Source organism: Anopheles maculipalpis, chromosome 3RL (assembly GCF_943734695.1).
Source record: "Anopheles maculipalpis chromosome 3RL, idAnoMacuDA_375_x, whole genome shotgun sequence".
In the NCBI taxonomy this organism is placed as follows: Eukaryota; Metazoa; Arthropoda; class Insecta; order Diptera; family Culicidae; genus Anopheles; species Anopheles maculipalpis.
In genome coordinates, this window is record NC_064872.1 from 50224258 (window position 1) to 50243229 (window position 18972).

Here is an 18972-nt window from a genome sequence, read left to right on the forward strand (position 1 = left end):
CTTTCACTCTTCACTGCTGCGCAGTGGTTGTTGCATTGGTCTGGCTGTAAAAATCAGTTGCGCCAGATTAAATGCTGCTTCATTTGCGATTTGTTTTACAATCTACCATGGGTAGTAGAGCTCAGCGTGTTAGTGTTAGTGTTAGTGTGTGTGTGTGTGTGTGTGTGTGTGTGTTTGTATGTTTTTCATTTAATGAGTACTATCTATCATGAAAAATATCAGCAGTAAAATTTTAGTGCTCTCTCTCTGTTCATTCACATGCCCATTGTTTGCTCAATACGCTATTTCTCATTGTGTGTCCGTGTGTGTGTGTGTGTGCGCAATGCTGTTCGTTTGTATGTATGTATATCTGTGCCACAGTTATTATTATTCACATATGATTGGATTAAGTGGATGACGCTGCCAACTACCCGGCCGGCCGTTTACTTCACTTTAACTTCACGTTGTCTGCTCTACTGCAACTGTAAATGCTGCTGCACCGGGTAGTTTCGTTATCAGTTATCAGTAGTGTTTGTTACCTTTTTTATTTTGTTTGATTTTTTGTTTTTGTTTTTCGATTTTTTTTTGTTTGTTTGTTTCTTTGCTTTGTTTAGATTTTCTTGCTTTTTTCTTGTATGTTGCTGTTGTTTCTGGTCTCACATCGTTTCAATTTGTGCTAGTTCATCACAACCATGCGGATGGCCGCACGCTTGTGCAAATAGTTGCTTCGCGTTTTGTTCGCCTTGTTTTCCTTTTTTTGTACCACCATATTCGCTTGTCTGCTGTTGTGTGTAAGTTTTGCTTATGTTTTGTGTGGCCAATGGTTTAGATGAACAGGCTGATTTGCTTTCTTTTTCAAAAATCGTCAAACTCTCTCTCTCTCTTTTTCCCTCTCTCTGCACTCTAATTACGCTGTGAGACACAGCCGCACAGTGATGGCCATCAGGGAAGCTACACTAGAAGACTTGGCGCTAACCATTCGTCTTCAGCTAACTGAAATGTAGGTAGGAGGAAAAATGGAACATATTAAAACGGATGAAGCATGATGATCGGAGCATCGGGTGGTTTGTTTATGGGTGTGTTATTTGGTTATATGCGCGGGTGCAAATTACAGTGGTAATGTGTGGTATACGGCAATTCGGACGAACCATTCATCAGCCTTTGTAGATTGTTTACGGTGAATGTTTACATATTACAAATTAAGCTATCCATTTCCATTATGCACCGTGTGCTGCGCCCCTGAATACCTAGGCGGCCTTTTTTAGAGTTAATATCATTGGGTCTACAAGGTAATTTTCCGGTACATTTCAATACAGATCTGATCTGAGACATTCGGATTATGGCAAGTCAAAAAAAAGTTAATTACAAGAAACGTTACTTCTATAAAGGAAAAATGCAATTGAGGCCTGTTTTTTGTCTGTTCCAACAAACACATGGGACTGAACGTCCTATGTGGGGACGGCCCGGTGGTGTAGGTGACGGCGGCGCCGGTCTTCAAATGGCAGGACCGGGGTTCAAATCCCATCCGGACCGTCCCCCCGTAGTGAGGACTGACTATACTTGCCGATACTACGTGGTATCGGCAAGTCTAGATAGCCATTTCGATGCCCGGCGTGACCTTAGTGGTCGTTAAGGCAAGAAAAAGAAGAAGAAGTTGATGCCTAGAGACATTGAACGAATATTCTTCTGAAGGTATGAGACGATGGTGACTCAGTACAAAATGATTCTCCTTCGTTGGGTAAAATAGGGAATCTATTATCGGGGCAATGGCCGTGGCAACAGCGCGGTCTGTCTTCAAATGGCAGGACCGGAATTAAAATCGACGTATTAAAAATTCTAGTAAGCCATAATATGTACACCGCGACCGCGACCGCGACGAGAAGAAGAAGACTATGATAATAATCGTAAATGCAAAACATATGCAGAATTCGTGAGCAAGCTCAACTGACACCCAAATTGTCAGTTCCAAAGTCATATTTTTTTTTGGATCGGAAAGATTTGGCCGAGGTGGAAGAGGGGACCGTTTTCATACGGGATATTGAATCCTGTTCCCGTCTCCTCCCGTCTCCCAAATAGGGCCCCGATCTGAAGCTGAATACTGGTGGATCTGATAGATGAAGCCCAGATTAGTGGCCTCCGCCAGTATAGTTAATTCAAGGAAAGTCAGCAAAAGAAGACCAAAACCTCTCATGGCTGTAAAGCCAAAGAAGAAGAAGGATACACTTTCGAGAGGTCAAACCATCACTGAGGATCGGTTTCGAATCCCGCTAATTAGAGTTAGAAGTGCAGGAAAATTGGAAATAATATAAAAACTATCGGCGACGGCCGCCGTTAGACCACCGGCCGTGATCTTAGAAGGCCGTTATGCCAAGAATAAGTAGAAGTGTGCAATAACTGTCAGGCTCCCTTAACTTAGTTAATCCGTCCCCGGGTATTCTATCCTGCGTACGAGAAGTCGAGCTGGGCCGGACTCGCTGCTTGATCCCGCTGTGGGAAGTCTTATTTACTTCGGACGCCTTACAACCCAAACTTGGCACTATCCAACTTACATATTTGTAGCAATTTCCACAATAATGCCTCACATTTCCAGGGGGAAAAACGCTGAAAATTCACTTGTAGACCCAACATTACTACAACTAAGATTCATACGAATGTTCGCAAAATTATCCGATCAAACGTAGAGAAAACATAATGCGGTAAAGTGTATTTTGTTACAAACTGTGTGCCATTTGTGCGGCTGTGAGTTGAACATACGGACATTCGGGTTAAGCAATAATAATAAGCCTCTAATCTTTTTCGGATAGTTTTAAGAAACTAAAAAAAAAAAACGAACGGCAATTAAAGTACTCGCATTGAAATAGAGAGTTGGCAACCTTTTGTGTACTGGCGCGCCGGACGTAACGCGAGAAGGACGGCGCTAAGAGTGCGAGCAATCGGTCTTGCGATCGGATTCGCACGGAAAGCTTTTTACACAGTTTTAGCGTACACTTGGTGCAAAAAGCCCGGCTGCGGAGAAGGTACATTGAGGGGGAGATTGAGAAGAGTGCTTTGCCAGTGCGTCAGTGCTAGCAGTGGTTTGCTATATATGTGTTGTGCTCACCTGGAACTGTTGCATCGGGTACGCGACAACTCCAGCCGTCTGTGGCAACGCGCCACCAACGCTTTGGGCCGTAATTTGTTGAGCCGCAGTCGGAAGCTGTGCCTGGGCCGGTACAGCAGGCCAGGCACCGGGGATCTGCATGCCCATGCTGAAATGAGTAGTGGAAGCTCTAATTAGTTCTCGTGCGTGTGTGTGTGTGTGTGTGGTGAGACGATAACATACCCCATATATCCCTGCTGATATCCGGCAAACTGACCGTACGTGTAACCCTGCATGCCCTGCAGAAATTGGCCTTGCAAAGGCGTTGCAGCCGGTGCCGGTGTGGCGGGGTATGCCGGAGCTGGAGGATACCAGTAGCCAGCTACCTGCTGCCCGTAGGCGGTATTAAACGGAAACCCGGTCTGGCTTAGTGCCTGACTAGCCAGCGTGGGTGCATTGTTCGGATCACCGCTTTCCTTGCCCCAGGAGCACTTTACCGTTTGTGAGTTAATTTCGGAGTTGTGCACGGCGACAATGGCGTGAGTGGCTGCCTCTTTGGTAGAGAATCTGTGAAAAGTGGTCAAAGAAACTGGTTAGGGACGAAGGATTCGCGACATTTCACATCGCATTCAATCTACTCTACCTTACGAACGCATAGCCCTTATCCTTGAAAACCCTGATTTCCTGTATGGTACCGAACGGGGAGAAGGTTTTCTGCAAAATGTCTTCATTCAATCCCCCAGCCAGTGTACCACCAATACCACCACAGTAGACGGTACAGTTGGTCGGGCTACTCTGATTGTACACTTCATCAAATGTCAGCGGTTTCGCGTTGACTGAAATGGTACGTGGGAACAAGTGTTTGGGGGCACAAATGGTGGAGCCAGGTGTGATGGTTACGGGATGAAGGAAGAGTAGCAGGGGAAAGAAAAGACAAACGGTTAACATAGAGGCGTAAGGGGCACTCGGTACTGCGCTGATTAGAATGTGTAATGTCTGTGATAATAATTGGAAAAAAATGGAATCAATCTCGTGTGTGCGTTAACATTCGAGCGCTCACATGGTTTGAAACTAGAGAAAATAGTACTTTAGATTTGATTCGGAATAATGAGTTTAGAATTGAAAAAAAATAAATAAACAAATGCAAAATCACACACAGCATCCCTTGCAGCCAATGCTAAAGTATATAACATAGTAGTGAAACAAATGTACATGATACAAACAACATCATACAGCACTAGAAACTGTCCGATAAAATTGAACCAAAAAAACAATTTTTAAACAGATTGTCCGAAATTTAGACATGGATTTTCGAACAGATATACAGTACGCTACGCTTTACTTGGGCTGTGCGCGAGTAGCTGTGTGCCCACGGGCCATGGATGCAAACAGGTTGGATCAGCAGTACCGAACGGGTGGCAGTGTACGTCACTCTGCCAACACACCATTCGAGCAGTAATCTGTTTCGTGCTTTTTAACACTAGAACGACGTACCAAGTCATTTGGACTGATTTTAGATTTTTAAACTGAAATTATTAATCAATCGGAATGTGTATTAAAATGCATTTGAAAAAGATTTGGGTTCTTGATGTTGGTGATAAGTGTCACTTCAACCAGGTCGATCAAAATGATTAGCCTTCTTTGTGAAGGTGGATATCTCGTGCTATATACAAACTATTTTTTCCCTTTTTTCTTTTAATATGTTTTTTTTTGTTTCCAACGTATAATCAGCAGTATTGATGATTGCAGCTTCATGTAATAGTAGCAGGAATAATGTTTATCTATCTTTATCTAGGGACCGACGAAAAAAGAGCGCAATGAAGTGCATATGAACAATACCATGGTATAAGGTTACTGCTGAAAAGCTCTACTGTGCTACTAGCTGTTTGCAGTGAGTTGACAACATATATAACCCCTTAACAGTCTTTTAGTTTTTGAAAAAATGGTTCGAAAAATTGCCACAATTTTTTACATTTCTGTATGGTACATAGCCTAAACCAGAAGAAAGAAAAATATTTCTCAACGACAAAATAAAACTGACGAGGACAAAACTGCCCGATACAGTCTCGTAAGTGGTTAATTAAAAATTGTTATTTCCAAATCACCGTTTCAAATTCATTAAAGATCCTTGAAGCCCGGGAAGTATTGTAACTTCACCAAAAAAAAAAGTTGGATTGATTTTAAATTTTGGCTAGAAGTGTGTGAATCTCAGAGCTGTTTAATTTGTTTAGAAATAAGAGTCGAAAGGTTCGATTAAAATTTTAGTAGGGAACGTAGTGGTGCTGCTCTAGCTTTAGTAGCTACACCCCGAAAGATGGTACTGTAAGCGAGTGATCGTGCGTTGTAGGAGTATGAGTACACGAAAAATAGTTCCCCGAGGAAGCAGCTGTGTCCTAGGACGAAAATTACATGCCCAAATACTGTTAAAAGATGAGGAAACTTGTCGCGGTCTAGGACAGCGAAACTCATGACTATATTTGGGCATGAACGTTAGATAAACCGTGGACATGAGCCTGGCGACGAGAAACAGAGAAGACTGGATCGTGCAAGCCGTTATCGCGTTAAGGCTGGTGTCATTGCTCGGTGGCATGCCACTTGCAACAAGGGAAATGTATGGGATTTGACAGATGAGGTTGAACGTCAAACGTCAAATCCCATACTTTTTTCCTTGCAACTAGTGGCATGCCACCGAGCAATAACACCAGTCTAAAATCGATAGTTGTAGAGCGAAATATTCGTACAATTTAGCCTACGACACAGGGAAAGAAAAACTAAGTGAGCGTTGAAAATAGTATATGGAGCTTTAATATATCCCAAAAGGTCTGTCAAGTTAACATGGTAAAAATGTTCGTTATCGTTCATATGAAGCGTTGCGCCCTTTTTCCGCAGGTACCAAGAGGATCGTTCGTTGATTAAAAAAAATCCTGCATTTATTACATTATACGCTACAATATGAAAAAGTGAAAAAAAAAAAAACAGTTGAATAGAACTTGAGACCACCTACCCATCCACCTATGCAAAAGAATGGCCAGTCATTTTGACTGATCCGGCCCTAGTGGTGCTTTCCTAATCTTAGTCGTTCTAGTGTTAACGCACTAAAACGTATCGACAGCTCTACTTTACTCTTGCAGACACCGCTCTACTCACACACACACACACCATTAAAAAGCTTTGTGGAGAGAGAGAGAGAGAGAAAGAGAGAGAGAGATAAATAAAGAAAACAAACAAACGAATAAGGATATGGAAGAAGATATGCTAGTATATAAAAGACATCGAAAGCCATTCTACTTAAAGTAAGTGACGCAGATCGCACCGACTGCGTCCAATAGTATTTTCGACGGTTATTTGTTAACTGTTTTGCTCTATAGCATTTGACGCAAGGAGTGGTGTGTGCATGTGAGTTTGAATGTAAATTGTACAAAACCAATCAGCAGAAAGTATAACGCACGAATATATTTATATATGTATATGTATAGGTTGGTAAAATATCGTATATATTTATATATTTATATGCATGTTATGATATCGTAATAATAATAATAATAATAATAATAACAATAATAATAATAATTTAAAACTATACATATGAAGTAGTACAAAATTTCGAAGAAGTATAGTACTAATATAATAAGCGTTTGTATATTAGGTGGGAAAAAAATGGTAGAAAAATACTGTTAGAAACTAGGTCAGCTAACGTTTCACCAACATACATTCAATACGTGTATAATTGGAACGTTTTCGAAAAGTTCAACATTCACTTCCGATAACGAATTCTTCTGTCACTACTTCCCGCTGCCCTGCTGGTGTCAGGTAGTGTACAGACACAACAAAGCATTATTTTGCCGACACAGTCTCTTACAATTGTAAGTTGTGTAAGTTGATCTGCTGCCCTTTTCACCCCCTAATCATGGCATCGGGCAAAGGTGGTTCCTAATACATGAAGCAAGCATCTTCTTTGATATGGCAATTTGTTGTAGCTGAGTTTTGTTTGAATCAATTTGATTTTTTAATGGCATCCACTAGTCAGCTGGAAAGCATCCAGTTGCCTCCAGTTGCCTCCAGTTGACCCATGGTTTCAGACTAGCGTAGCCAAGAGGACAAGCAAATGTGCAAGAGCAAAAGAAAAAGGATGCACACCGATGCACGCTTCTACGCTAACGCACCAACTTCCACAGAATTCGGAATCTCACAGCCGCAGTATCCTGAGAACGAGTAGAAGGAGGTCCTTTGCAACACAAAAGCACACTAAGCACTCTAGTACGACACACCGTATATAAGAAACAATCCGTTGAAACAATACTACTACTACAACATCGGTCACACAACTGCACTGAGTAGTAGTGGAGTGGTATGGTAGTAACATTAGCATTAGCGGGTAGCAGTGATAATAATTGGGGAAACAAAAAGGGTAACGAAAACAAGAAACAAACACAAAGTCAATGGCTGGCCGGTCGGTAAGCTAGGCAGGTGGAAAACTACAGCTCCTTTTACCAGATAGAACAGTGACTTCTTCCGATGCAGTGATCGGACGGACGTTGTACACCATCCGGCTACTGAACGCCGAATGGACGCAAAAGCGGCACTAAACACGCTCAACAAACATCGTAGAACATTGTCGATTTTTTGATTGATTTTGGACATTGATCATGCATGCGAATCGAATAACAATCTACAGAGTACGTAATAGTAAAAGTTATCGTAGTTATCGCGTTAAGGCTGGTGTCATTGCTCGGTGGCATGCCACTTGCAACAAGGGAAATGTATGGGATTTGACAGATGAGGTTGAACGTCAAACGTCAAATCCCATACTTTTTTCCTTGCAACTAGTGGCATGCCACCGAGCAATAACACCAGTCTAAAATCGATAGTTGTAGAGCGAAATATTCGTACAATTTAGCCTACGACACAGGGAAAGAAAAACTAAGTGAGCGTTGAAAATAGTATATGGAGCTTTAATATATCCCAAAAGGTCTGTCAAGTTAACATGGTAAAAATGTTCGTTATCGTTCATATGAAGCGTTGCGCCCTTTTTCCGCAGGTACCAAGAGGATCGTTCGTTGATTAAAAAAAATCCTGCATTTATTACATTATACGCTACAATATGAAAAAGTGAAAAAAAAAAACAGTTGAATAGAACTTGAGACCACCTACCCATCCACCTATGCAAAAGAATGGCCAGTCATTTTGACTGATCCGGCCCTAGTGGTGCTTTCCTAATCTTAGTCGTTCTAGTGTTAACGCACTAAAACGTATCGACAGCTCTACTTTACTCTTGCAGACACCGCTCTACTCACACACACACACACCATTAAAAAGCTTTGTGGAGAGAGAGAGAGAGAGAAAGAGAGAGAGAGATAAATAAAGAAAACAAACAAACGAATAAGGATATGGAAGAAGATATGCTAGTATATAAAAGACATCGAAAGCCATTCTACTTAAAGTAAGTGACGCAGATCGCACCGACTGCGTCCAATAGTATTTTCGACGGTTATTTGTTAACTGTTTTGCTCTATAGCATTTGACGCAAGGAGTGGTGTGTGCATGTGAGTTTGAATGTAAATTGTACAAAACCAATCAGCAGAAAGTATAACGCACGAATATATTTATATATGTATATGTATAGGTTGGTAAAATATCGTATATATTTATATATTTATATGCATGTTATGATATCGTAATAATAATAATAATAATAATAACAATAATGATAATAATTTAAAACTATACATATGAAGTAGTACAAAATTTCGAAGAAGTATAGTACTAATATAATAAGCGTTTGTATATTAGGTGGGAAAAAAATGGTAGAAAAATACTGTTAGAAACTAGGTCAGCTAACGTTTCACCAACATACATTCAATACGTGTATAATTGGAACGTTTTCGAAAAGTTCAACATTCACTTCCGATAACGAATTCTTCTGTCACTACTTCCCGCTGCCCTGCTGGTGTCAGGTAGTGTACAGACACAACAAAGCATTATTTTGCCGACACAGTCTCTTACAATTGTAAGTTGTGTAAGTTGATCTGCTGCCCTTTTCACCCCCTAATCATGGCATCGGGCAAAGGTGGTTCCTAATACATGAAGCAAGCATCTTCTTTGATATGGCAATTTGTTGTAGCTGAGTTTTGTTTGAATCAATTTGATTTTTTAATGGCATCCACTAGTCAGCTGGAAAGCATCCAGTTGCCTCCAGTTGCCTCCAGTTGACCCATGGTTTCAGACTAGCGTAGCCAAGAGGACAAGCAAATGTGCAAGAGCAAAAGAAAAAGGATGCACACCGATGCACGCTTCTACGCTAACGCACCAACTTCCACAGAATTCGGAATCTCACAGCCGCAGTATCCTGAGAACGAGTAGAAGGAGGTCCTTTGCAACACAAAAGCACACTAAGCACTCTAGTACGACACACCGTATATAAGAAACAATCCGTTGAAACAATACTACTACTACAACATCGGTCACACAACTGCACTGAGTAGTAGTGGAGTGGTATGGTAGTAACATTAGCATTAGCGGGTAGCAGTGATAATAATTGGGGAAACAAAAAGGGTAACGAAAACAAGAAACAAACACAAAGTCAATGGCTGGCCGGTCGGTAAGCTAGGCAGGTGGAAAACTACAGCTCCTTTTACCAGATAGAACAGTGACTTCTTCCGATGCAGTGATCGGACGGACGTTGTACACCATCCGGCTACTGAACGCCGAATGGACGCAAAAGCGGCACTAAACACGCTCAACAAACATCGTAGAACATTGTCGATTTTTTGATTGATTTTGGACATTGATCATGCATGCGAATCGAATAACAATCTACAGAGTACGTAATAGTAAAAAGGAAAAATAAATACAACACTCATATTTGTGGTTGATATATCGAACTAGGAGTAAGTAGTAGTAGTAGTAGTAGTAGTAGTAGTAGCAGTTATTGACAAATAAGTTGGAAACCAAAAAAAATATCGAAAAAGGAATGTTTTACAGTAGTTTTACATGGCTATACACATCGCTCGAAGAACGTGGGAGAAAAAAATAACAAACATATGTACACGGTGGGTTCATTCTGCTAACGAGACTGTCCCCGCAACTAGTGACACTGCAGTCTGCTCTTAGATTTTGCGTGTCCACAGTGTGCTCTTGTGTGTGGGTTCGTGGTTCGTGTGTGTGTGTGTTGAGTAGTGAGGGATGAAGAAAAAGCGTGTGAGTGTGTGAGTGTGTGAAGATGTATGTATGAATGTGAGGCAGTAAATAGCAAGGATAGAAGAAGAAGGGATAAAATGTAATACTAATGAAGAAAAAAAGTATATTCAATGCACAAATGTTTGCAACCAGTTATCAAAAGAACTAACACAAGAAAAGGTAACACATTGACATTAAAAAGAAAAGAAGAAAACAACATAAACAAACACAAGCTGATGGATGATGTACCCTTGCAGGAGAGTGGCGAAAGAGATGAAGAGAAGGTAAGAGAAGAAAAGGAAAGAAAAACAAAAAAGAAAGTAAATAACTATAAAAGCTGCATTCATAATAAATGAGACAAAAAAGAAGAAAAAAAGACAAATAAAACAAGTAATAAATGAATAATGAAGAGAGGGGAAAAAAACTGTTCAAGTGAAAGATGTGTGTATTATTAGGATAGTTGTAAGAAAAGTTCGATATATGGAAACTAAGATGGAAAAAAAGAATATTTGGGAGAAATAGTTGTAATTTGTTTTTTTTTATGCGGTACATGCACCGTGAACTTACATAAAGCATATTTCTGGCCGCACGCAGGTTAATAGGACTACAGTTTTTCTTTTTTTTTTATTGTGAATGTTTGTGTTGGGTTCAATTCAAGCTTAAAGCTCTACTGCAATAGGCGTGGGTTATACAGATAATTTGAAGAATGAGTTTCCCTTTTGTAAGAAGGTAAAAAGGTTATAAGAATCAGTATCATCATCATAGTTAGAGCATCATCATTAACATCATGTGTGGAAGGAATGGAAATCTGAATGTATATTTAATCGGTTTGCATTGAGTGATTGTCGTCATGGTGTGGCACGAATTTCGTTCAAAGAGCTATTCAAAGCTACATCCACGTGCCAAAGAGCTGGAGCCCGATTTGCGAGTGAAACCATTTTCCACGGAAAATCCCACAAAAAAAAGGGGTGGATGGAACATTGGGATAAACAAAAAACAACAACTGTATGGCGCTTCGGTCCGGTGTACGAGATGAAGAGTCCCAATAATGATAGAACGGAAGAAGGCGCATTTGAGGTTAGGTCAGGAGCGAGAAAAATGGTAACATAAAAAATCCCATCAACACCATTTTCTTCACACGCAGAACTGATGGGTAAGATTCAAACGAAAACAAGCAATCAAAGACGGCTGGGCAACACCGTCAGTAACAGGTTGGCTGATAAGTCCACGGTCTGACACATAGATGGCGCCGCTAGTATTAAATGCATATTATTTTATATAGCACCAACCTTCAAATGATTCGTGTCAAAATATGACGTCTGTATGTCAATTAGTTTGTGAGACAGAGCGTCTTTTGTCAAGCAACTTTTGGTTGCTTGACGAACGAAAAAAGAACGAAGAAGAAAAAAGTGTTGTTCCACCAAGACAACACACCGTGCCACAAGTCATTGAGAACGATGGCAAAAATTCATGAATTGGGCTTCGAATTGCTTCCCCACCCACCGTATTCTCCAGATCTGGCCCCCAGCGACTTTTTCTTGTTCTCAGACCTCAAAAGGATGCTCGCAGGGAAAAAAATTGGCTGCAATGAAGAGGTGGTCGCCGAAACTGAGGCCTATTTTTGAGGCAAAACCGAAGGAGTACTACCAAAATGGTATCAAAAAATTGGAAGGTCGTTATAATCGTTGTATCGCTCTTGAAGGGAACTATGTTGAATAATAGAAACGAATTTTGACAAAAAAATGTGTTTTTCTTTGTTAGACCGGGGACTTATCAGCCAACCTGTTAGTTGTTGTATGGTGGCAAAACGAACGAAAAGGATGAAGGAAATTATTCTATTTAGGAGTTTTAACCAAGAGCTAGCTGGTGTTTTTGATAAGCCTCTGTGTCCCCCTTCAAGTCAAGTCGCGAAATTCTACGAGCCTAACATTTGTGGTTGTGCATCTAATGCAGTTGTTCCCTCCATTCCTGCAAACAAAGCTTTGTTGGAGCGCTAGAGTGTTTCTGGAGGCTCATCGTAGTCATTTGGGGTGAAACATGGGTTTTTGTAACTTTTTTCGATCCAGTAAACGAAATGAAACAAAGAACCCTAACAACAACTGTCAACTGTTCTATTTGCCATTTGAAAATTTGCCAAATACCGAAACGAAACGAACCGAAGAAAAACAAACATTGAAAAACCAAAGAAAAACCAAAAACAAACTCATAAAAGCACACAAAGAGATGAGATTAACTCTTTGCGTTATTGTTTTTTTTTGTTTGCTTCTTTTTTTTTGTTGTTGATGTTGCTGTTGTTGTTAACTTTTACGTTTTGTTTGTTTGTTGCTTACGTACTAATGTAAAATGCGAGTCGAGGATTGGTCGTTCGTGCGTTCGGGATACTTACTTTCGTTTTTGCTAGCTGGCGGTTTCCTAGTTGCCCAATTAGTTCGAATACTCCTCGAACCAAGCCATTGCCCATTCATAGCCGCAATTGCATTTTCCGCTTCCTAGAATTGTTAGTGGTTGGTTTGGGTTTTAACTGATACAGTTCTCTCGGTTTGCTTGTATTTTTTTGGTTTGGTTTGGTTTTGGTGATCGATTGCTTTTTTTTTTTTTTTGCTTGTTCGGATAGATGCTTCCGAGTTTCCGAATTCAGTTCTATTTTTGCTATACTGACTGTACGTTTTATGTTAGCGTCTATTTGCTTTGTACGCTGAATGGTGCTTTCTTTACCAGTTCAAGTTTTCCCTTTTGTAAACAACATTTTTGTACATTTTCCGTTTCGTTTCATGTGTGTGTGTGAGTGTGTGTGTGTGTTTATGTTTTCTTTAATTGTAATTGTTAGTATCCCATACTCAAACCATCCCTAATACATACTAAACGTTCCTAGCCCGGTTTTTGCATTCTCCCATCATAACAACAAAACTAAAAACTCAGTCAAAGTACGGTGGCTTTCGGTTTTGGTGTTGTTTCTTTAGAATTTTCAGTTTTGCAGGAAGGTTTTTTTTTTTTTTGTTTTGGTAAAAGTAAAAAGTTAAACATTACTTACCGTTTTCTTTACGAACGAAACAAATCCGTATCCTTTAGATTTTAATGTTTGAGGATCCCTAACAACGCGACAATCACTATAAAAAAGGGGGGGTTTGGTGTGAGTTAATTATGCAAACACGATCATAAATTCGAAGTTTGATTGAAAGGCTTCCCATCTGTATAGGCCCATAGGAGATAGGCGAGCTCTTTTTTCTTTTGTTGTGTGTGTGTGTGTGTTGCTTCCCTTCGAAGGCACACTTTGAATGCTCCTGAAGGAGCTTCTTATATTGTGCAGAAAATAATAATAAACCTACATCTGGGTTGGCTTTCTCACGTACTCTTGGTTCGATTGTGTTGATCGAAACAGGAAAAAAAAAAACGAACCAAACAACGAAAAACAAAGACCATTTAAGCTCATCAAGACCATTCCTATAAGATTGTGGCGGAATTTGATAAAACAATTTAACAATCTTTGTAAGGGTGTGCATGTGTGTGTGTGTTTGTGTGATACAGAACGAGACAAAGAATCACCCCGTTGGACCAACAAACCAACGGAAAACAAACCAACAGTTTGCATTGCTCTAGTAGGCTGCTCCTAGGCGAGCATGCGTTGTACGGGAGTGCGACAAAACCACGCGTGATGATGGCAGGCACAGTGGGCACTGTTTGCGTTCCCGATCCAATTCCAAGCACTCCGAAACGTCTCTACACCCCCTAAAGTATCGCCCGTTGGGCTCCCTTTTTTTGGCGCATACGTTTTTTTTTTCTTCTTTGTGGTTTGTGGTGAAATGGGTTTTTGTTTAATTGGAAGGAACTTTGCTGGTTAATCGGGAACTAACGGGGCAGAGCTAGGCAGACGAGGCGAACATAGAGCCTAAAACGCGCTAACACAAACACTTGTTGACACATTACTGGAGCGGGGGCGGGGGGTGTGTATGGATACGGATATTAAATTGAAAAAAACCAAAAACAAAACACAGGTAAAGCTGCTGGCTAAAGATATATGTAAATACGTACAGTAGTAGAAAACTAACAAAACATTTCGTTGCACACACTATTGAAACGGTGGCGTAAAGTATGCAAAAGGACGGGGAGCATCTATTAATAAAACTGCTGTCTATCATCTGTTGTTGTCTTAGTAATTAGTAGTAGTAGTAGTAGTAGTAGTAGTAGCAGTGGGTCACGAAGAACCAGACGGCATTTTATAAAACAAATAAACAAGAAGATGGAAATCTAAATAGAAACCCAAAAAAAACGAAACAACGAAAAAGAAAAACGAGGAAACCACATCCAAACATATTTTACATCGAAAACTAAGAAAACGGAAACAACATACAGAGGTAGGAAAAGTAACTAGTACACTTGTTAAACAGCGCCAGTTAGAGATATAAGTAATATTTGCTAACACTGGTTTATATAAACAAAAAAAAAAAACAAAACAAAACAAAACACCATACTTCTAGAAGCAGTGCTCGTGGAATGTTGGGATGCCAGCATGGACAGCTGCTCCCGGGAGCTTAGCAGATTATAATTATAATAATTGTTATTATTATTTGCCTAGAGTAAACCATCAAACAGCACGACGAATACAACGAGGAAGGAAGCTTGATAATTGTATATATATATAAGTATACATACATATATACACAAAATGGATGCCGTAGATGTATATATATGCATATATAAGTTGCATGTTTTTGGTAGATTATCGTTAGTATCGAGAGAAAACGAAAACAATTAAGTACAATGAACAAAACGCCTAAAGCCTACGTAATATATGTATATATTGATCGGATATAAGAATGATGTACGAAGCTAGAACATGGATGAAGGATATCTGATAAGAGAAGAAAAAATACCATAAGAAAGGAAAACGAGTGTGTACATCATCTTCCCCGTAGTGGAGCAGTAAAAGAGGGTGAGCTAAAAATGTCTAATCAAAACTCATTTGAAGCAAAACGGTACACGCGGGTACGAGTATTACGGAACAAGGGGTTTACGTTTATATCGAAAGCGTAACAAAAAAAAACTATACATTTGTTCAAATTAATAAACAAAAATAAAACCGAAAATTTCGAGAGCATTTATGTCACGGTGCGCGAATTCAGTTGGAACCGTACCGCCTCCTAATGAGACTGCTGGCCCTTCGCGCACCCAAGACCGCTCACTGTTGGCTCCTCGAGAGCACCGGGGCATGTGAGTCTTTTGATGTGTCACATCGGCACTCACTTAATGCAACATGATCAAACGGAAAAATTAAACAAACTATAGACAAAAAAAAAACACAACTAATTGCGTTTCTTTGGCGATATGTACGAGAGCTTGTGAGGGAATGAAAGAAAAATATATACTCGAAACACCGCAAAAATGCCTAACCTAACATTCACGCTAAATGAAATGGAAATAAAAAAGTAGTACGGATTCAATTGCTCGTGCCTTGTCAGTAGAAAAAAAAAAAGATTGATAGTAGCACCCAGTTATAGGGCTGTTTCTGGCATACTTACGATATGTCTCCGAACGGGGCGAATGCTTCCTTCAGCGTTTGCGTTTCAATTTCCGGACTCAAATCACCCACGAATATATGGTAGTGCTCTGTGAAGGATCGGAAAGGATTGTTGCATGAGAATGCACGTCACACACGTCCAGAATGTAGATGGATCAATCATTTCTTTTTGGGACTAGACTGCTGGACTAATTATAGCTTGAAAGGTATGAATTTAAAAATTGAATGTAGCTAAAAAGCTATCATTCACCACCTGTTGCCAGTTCTTGAGCAACTTTACTAATGACCTTAAAGCCGCACTGAAAACCCATCATCATCATGGTCATCGCCATCGTCATCGTTAGGTTGCAACTCTTTGCAGACCTTATTGCGATGATATCCGACTATGCGAAAGGAGTGGCGAGAGTTTTCCCCATGCCATCCATGCCCATGAGTCCAGTTGACACGCACATAAACCAAGCAACATGAAAAGCAACAAACAAAAAAAAAAAACAGCACACACCAATGGCAATAATAATGTGCTAACCAGGCCGTGTGCCGCCCGTATATCACAAGCCCGGAAGATCGGTCGGACACTCGAAAAGCGAAGCGGCGGAGGACAACGGCAACGCGTCGTACGGACGGCACACGATGTACATAGGTTTATTCGGTTGTAAATACTGCAATGCGTATCCCACAGCCAGAACAGTGTCGGCAAACGGCCCGCCCGTTCGGGATCATAAATAAAATGTAAGTTTATTTACTGAATCATTAAAAGTGTGCGAACACCCCGCGAAAGTGAAGTGCGGACTGGAAATGAATGAAAGTCCAGTCCTGCAAAGTGTGATCATATTGAGCGTGTGTCTCTTATCTTCCCTACGCGACTGACAATTCATTCGGGGGTGAGTGTTGTACATACGGAAGATTGCTCCTACCTTGCTTTATTGCAGACAGCTGCTGAAGTTGCTGTTGATGCTGTTGCTGCTGCTGCTGCTGTTGCACTTGCTGCTGCTGCTGCTGCTGCTGCTGCTGTTGTGCCTGCAGCTGATGCTGAGGAGTGGTTTGAGTTTGCGTGTGTGCCGGATGGATAGCGAGCAGCTTCGCTTCCGGTGGCTTCTGATGTGGGCCCACGGCGAGCTGCGGAGCACCGAGCGCCATCGTCGGTGCCGGCATCATCAGCGTCGACATGGCCAGCATGGTGCCTGCAGGCTGTACGTATCTGTACCCCAGCACTGACAGTTCGGTACGTGGATAAATTTGGCAAATGGTTTTTTTTTCCTTTCTTTCTTGCTTCAGCCCGCGTCGCTATCACGTGCGCACCAGCGTCGGTTGTCGGCACACGGCAAAAAATGGCACCGAATATCAATCAAGCTCCCGAACCGCAAGGATACTCTGGTTGCTTTGTAAAATGTCAATATAAAACAGCTACTACCTTTTTACTTTACTTTTATGCAATAGTTTATGGTCCTCTGGGTTGTTGTTCTTTCTTTTTCTTTTTTTTAGGTTTCAAACTTCTCGTTACACGCTTCACTGCTCTCTAATGGGTGCATTGGGGTTGGGATGCCGTAGGTCGTCAGTGCTCTTTAGTAGAATGTGTGTGTTTGTGTGTGTGTGTGTTTGTCTGTGTTTTTGCTGTCCCGCTGCAGACTATTGTTCGTCGATTCTGTTGTTAGTCCTGGTCGGTTTTCACTGTTTAGCTGCGGCAACGCGTCGGCATGAATGATCAATCGGACACTGGAGAAAATGATGGGATTAAATGGTTGTTAAGCTTCATTCCAATATATAAATAGAGCATATTTGTTTGTGTGTTTGTGTGCTGTTATTTGTTTAATTCCAGCCTTTAACTACAGCAATACATGTTTGTGTGTGTGTGTGTGTGTGTGCTTGTTTGATTAAATGCGGACTTATAGAAGCGTTATCAGGCAAGCAGCAAAACAGTTGTGTATAAAAACCTGCCGGCCTGGTCGGATGCACCAATACACGTGCACTAATTTTTTGCAACACACACACACAACTACACCAGTCTCAGTAGCTCCGAACGTCGTGTGTTCTTTGTTCTGCGAGGCACTGCACCGTCCGGATGCTGCAGAGATTGTGAAATTTGACACTAGCACCAGATGAATCAGTGCGCAAGAAACCTCGGAATTAACCACTGTCAAGACTCGGTGAACACTGCACACGCAAATAGAGCTAGCACGAGTTTGAGGACGGGACGAGGACGAGTGCCAGAACAAAGAGATCGAAAAAAAAGCATCTCCAACAGATGAGATTTTTTAAGATCGATAAGAGAAAGAGAGGAAAAAGCGAGATAGGATAGCGAAAAAACATGAGCGCAAGGATAATTGAAGCACGTAGAAACGGAATGGGTGAAGCCCCAAAAAAAAAGGAAAACATGGGAAAATTTGCGTATTCACTATATCACAAGGAACATGTCTCTTTGTTGGTTTCGCATGTTTTTTTTATCGAGACATCGCGTGTCGCACATCCACTAGGGCGCTGCGTCCTGCCTGTGTACTCCTGTGCACCAGTGTACTACTTGGTCAGTTATTCCGTGTCCAACTTCTTCACTGTTTTCACTTCCATCAGTGGCTGCGTTAACGGGGTCTTCAATTGATCGCACAAACTACTCTGCTGGACTCTTCACACAGCTCCACATCCTGCAAAGCAAACACACTCCAACAGAGTCTGACCATTTCCCAGCACACCGTGCCCCGTACTAGCCCGTTTCGTTTTATTTTCCCTCCCTTCCCGATTTGGCATACATCAGCATAAATTATATTTCATAAAAAAAATCTACCGTTTCCTTTGTTCCTTTTTCCATGCTTCGGGGTACGGCCAAGTATTTTCCCTCAGGGGTTGGGTCCCTTTTTTTTTTGTTCGACAGACCGAAGCAGGATAAAAGGAAGGGTGAGGCAAGAGGGCAAGGTGTTCTGCGGCATTTTGGCGAGCCTCTTTTTCATCAATTAACAACACACCGAGCTAACAACGGGCGCACGGTTACGGTTCGTGGGGTTCACTGTTATCAACACGTTCTATACACCTTGTTTAGTGTTGCTATTTTCGCTATGTAAGAAAATACACTAACACCATCACACACCACATCAGCTCTTGTGTATTTCACTGGGAAAAACTGCGTATCGACTCCGTGTTCATACATTTTCTTATTGTTTTATAATTTTCTTAAATATTTTCCACTGTTTTTGTGAAACACTTTTTATAATTTTCATGTCCCGTTTTATCGAAT

General features: G+C 41.0%; 2 protein-coding genes across 3 annotated transcripts in view; one reads left to right on the top strand and one right to left on the bottom strand.

Annotated features, from left to right (window-relative positions):
• LOC126562767 (GTP-binding protein Di-Ras2-like) overlaps positions 1 to 18972 on the top strand; it is a 177381-nt gene that overhangs the window by 67868 nt on the left and 90541 nt on the right. The window lies entirely within an intron of this gene.
• On the bottom strand, positions 874 to 16989 carry LOC126562372 (cytotoxic granule associated RNA binding protein TIA1). Of its 2 annotated transcripts, none has more exons than XM_050218848.1 (8): positions 16664 to 16989; positions 15751 to 15838; positions 13266 to 13341; positions 12621 to 12723; positions 3702 to 3894; positions 3302 to 3625; positions 3080 to 3227; positions 874 to 972 (listed from the first exon to the last, which is right to left on the bottom strand). In XM_050218848.1, exons 1-8 carry the CDS (start codon positions 16923 to 16925, stop codon positions 931 to 933), a joined length of 1236 nt encoding a protein of 411 aa, XP_050074805.1. In that variant the 5' UTR covers positions 16926 to 16989; the 3' UTR covers positions 874 to 930. The 2 variants fall into 2 exon arrangements, with proteins under 2 accessions (XP_050074805.1, XP_050074807.1); XM_050218850.1 differs by lacking the exon at positions 874 to 972 and adding an exon at positions 2925 to 2985.

What these genes read in the sequence shown, in the direction of transcription:
- LOC126562372 (XM_050218848.1), bottom strand. Translation starts at nt 16,925, where the DNA reads ATGCTGGCCATGTCGACGCTGATGATGCCGGCACCGACGATGGCGCTC. An exon ending in GCCCCGTTCGGAGACATATC is followed by an intron (nt 13,342 to 15,750) that starts GTAAGTATGCCA and finishes CCTTTTTTATAG; the next exon opens with TGATTGTCGCGTTGTTAGGG. An exon ending in TTTCGTTCGTAAAGAAAACG is followed by an intron (nt 12,724 to 13,265) that starts GTAAGTAATGTT and finishes TAACAATTCTAG; the next exon opens with GAAGCGGAAAATGCAATTGC.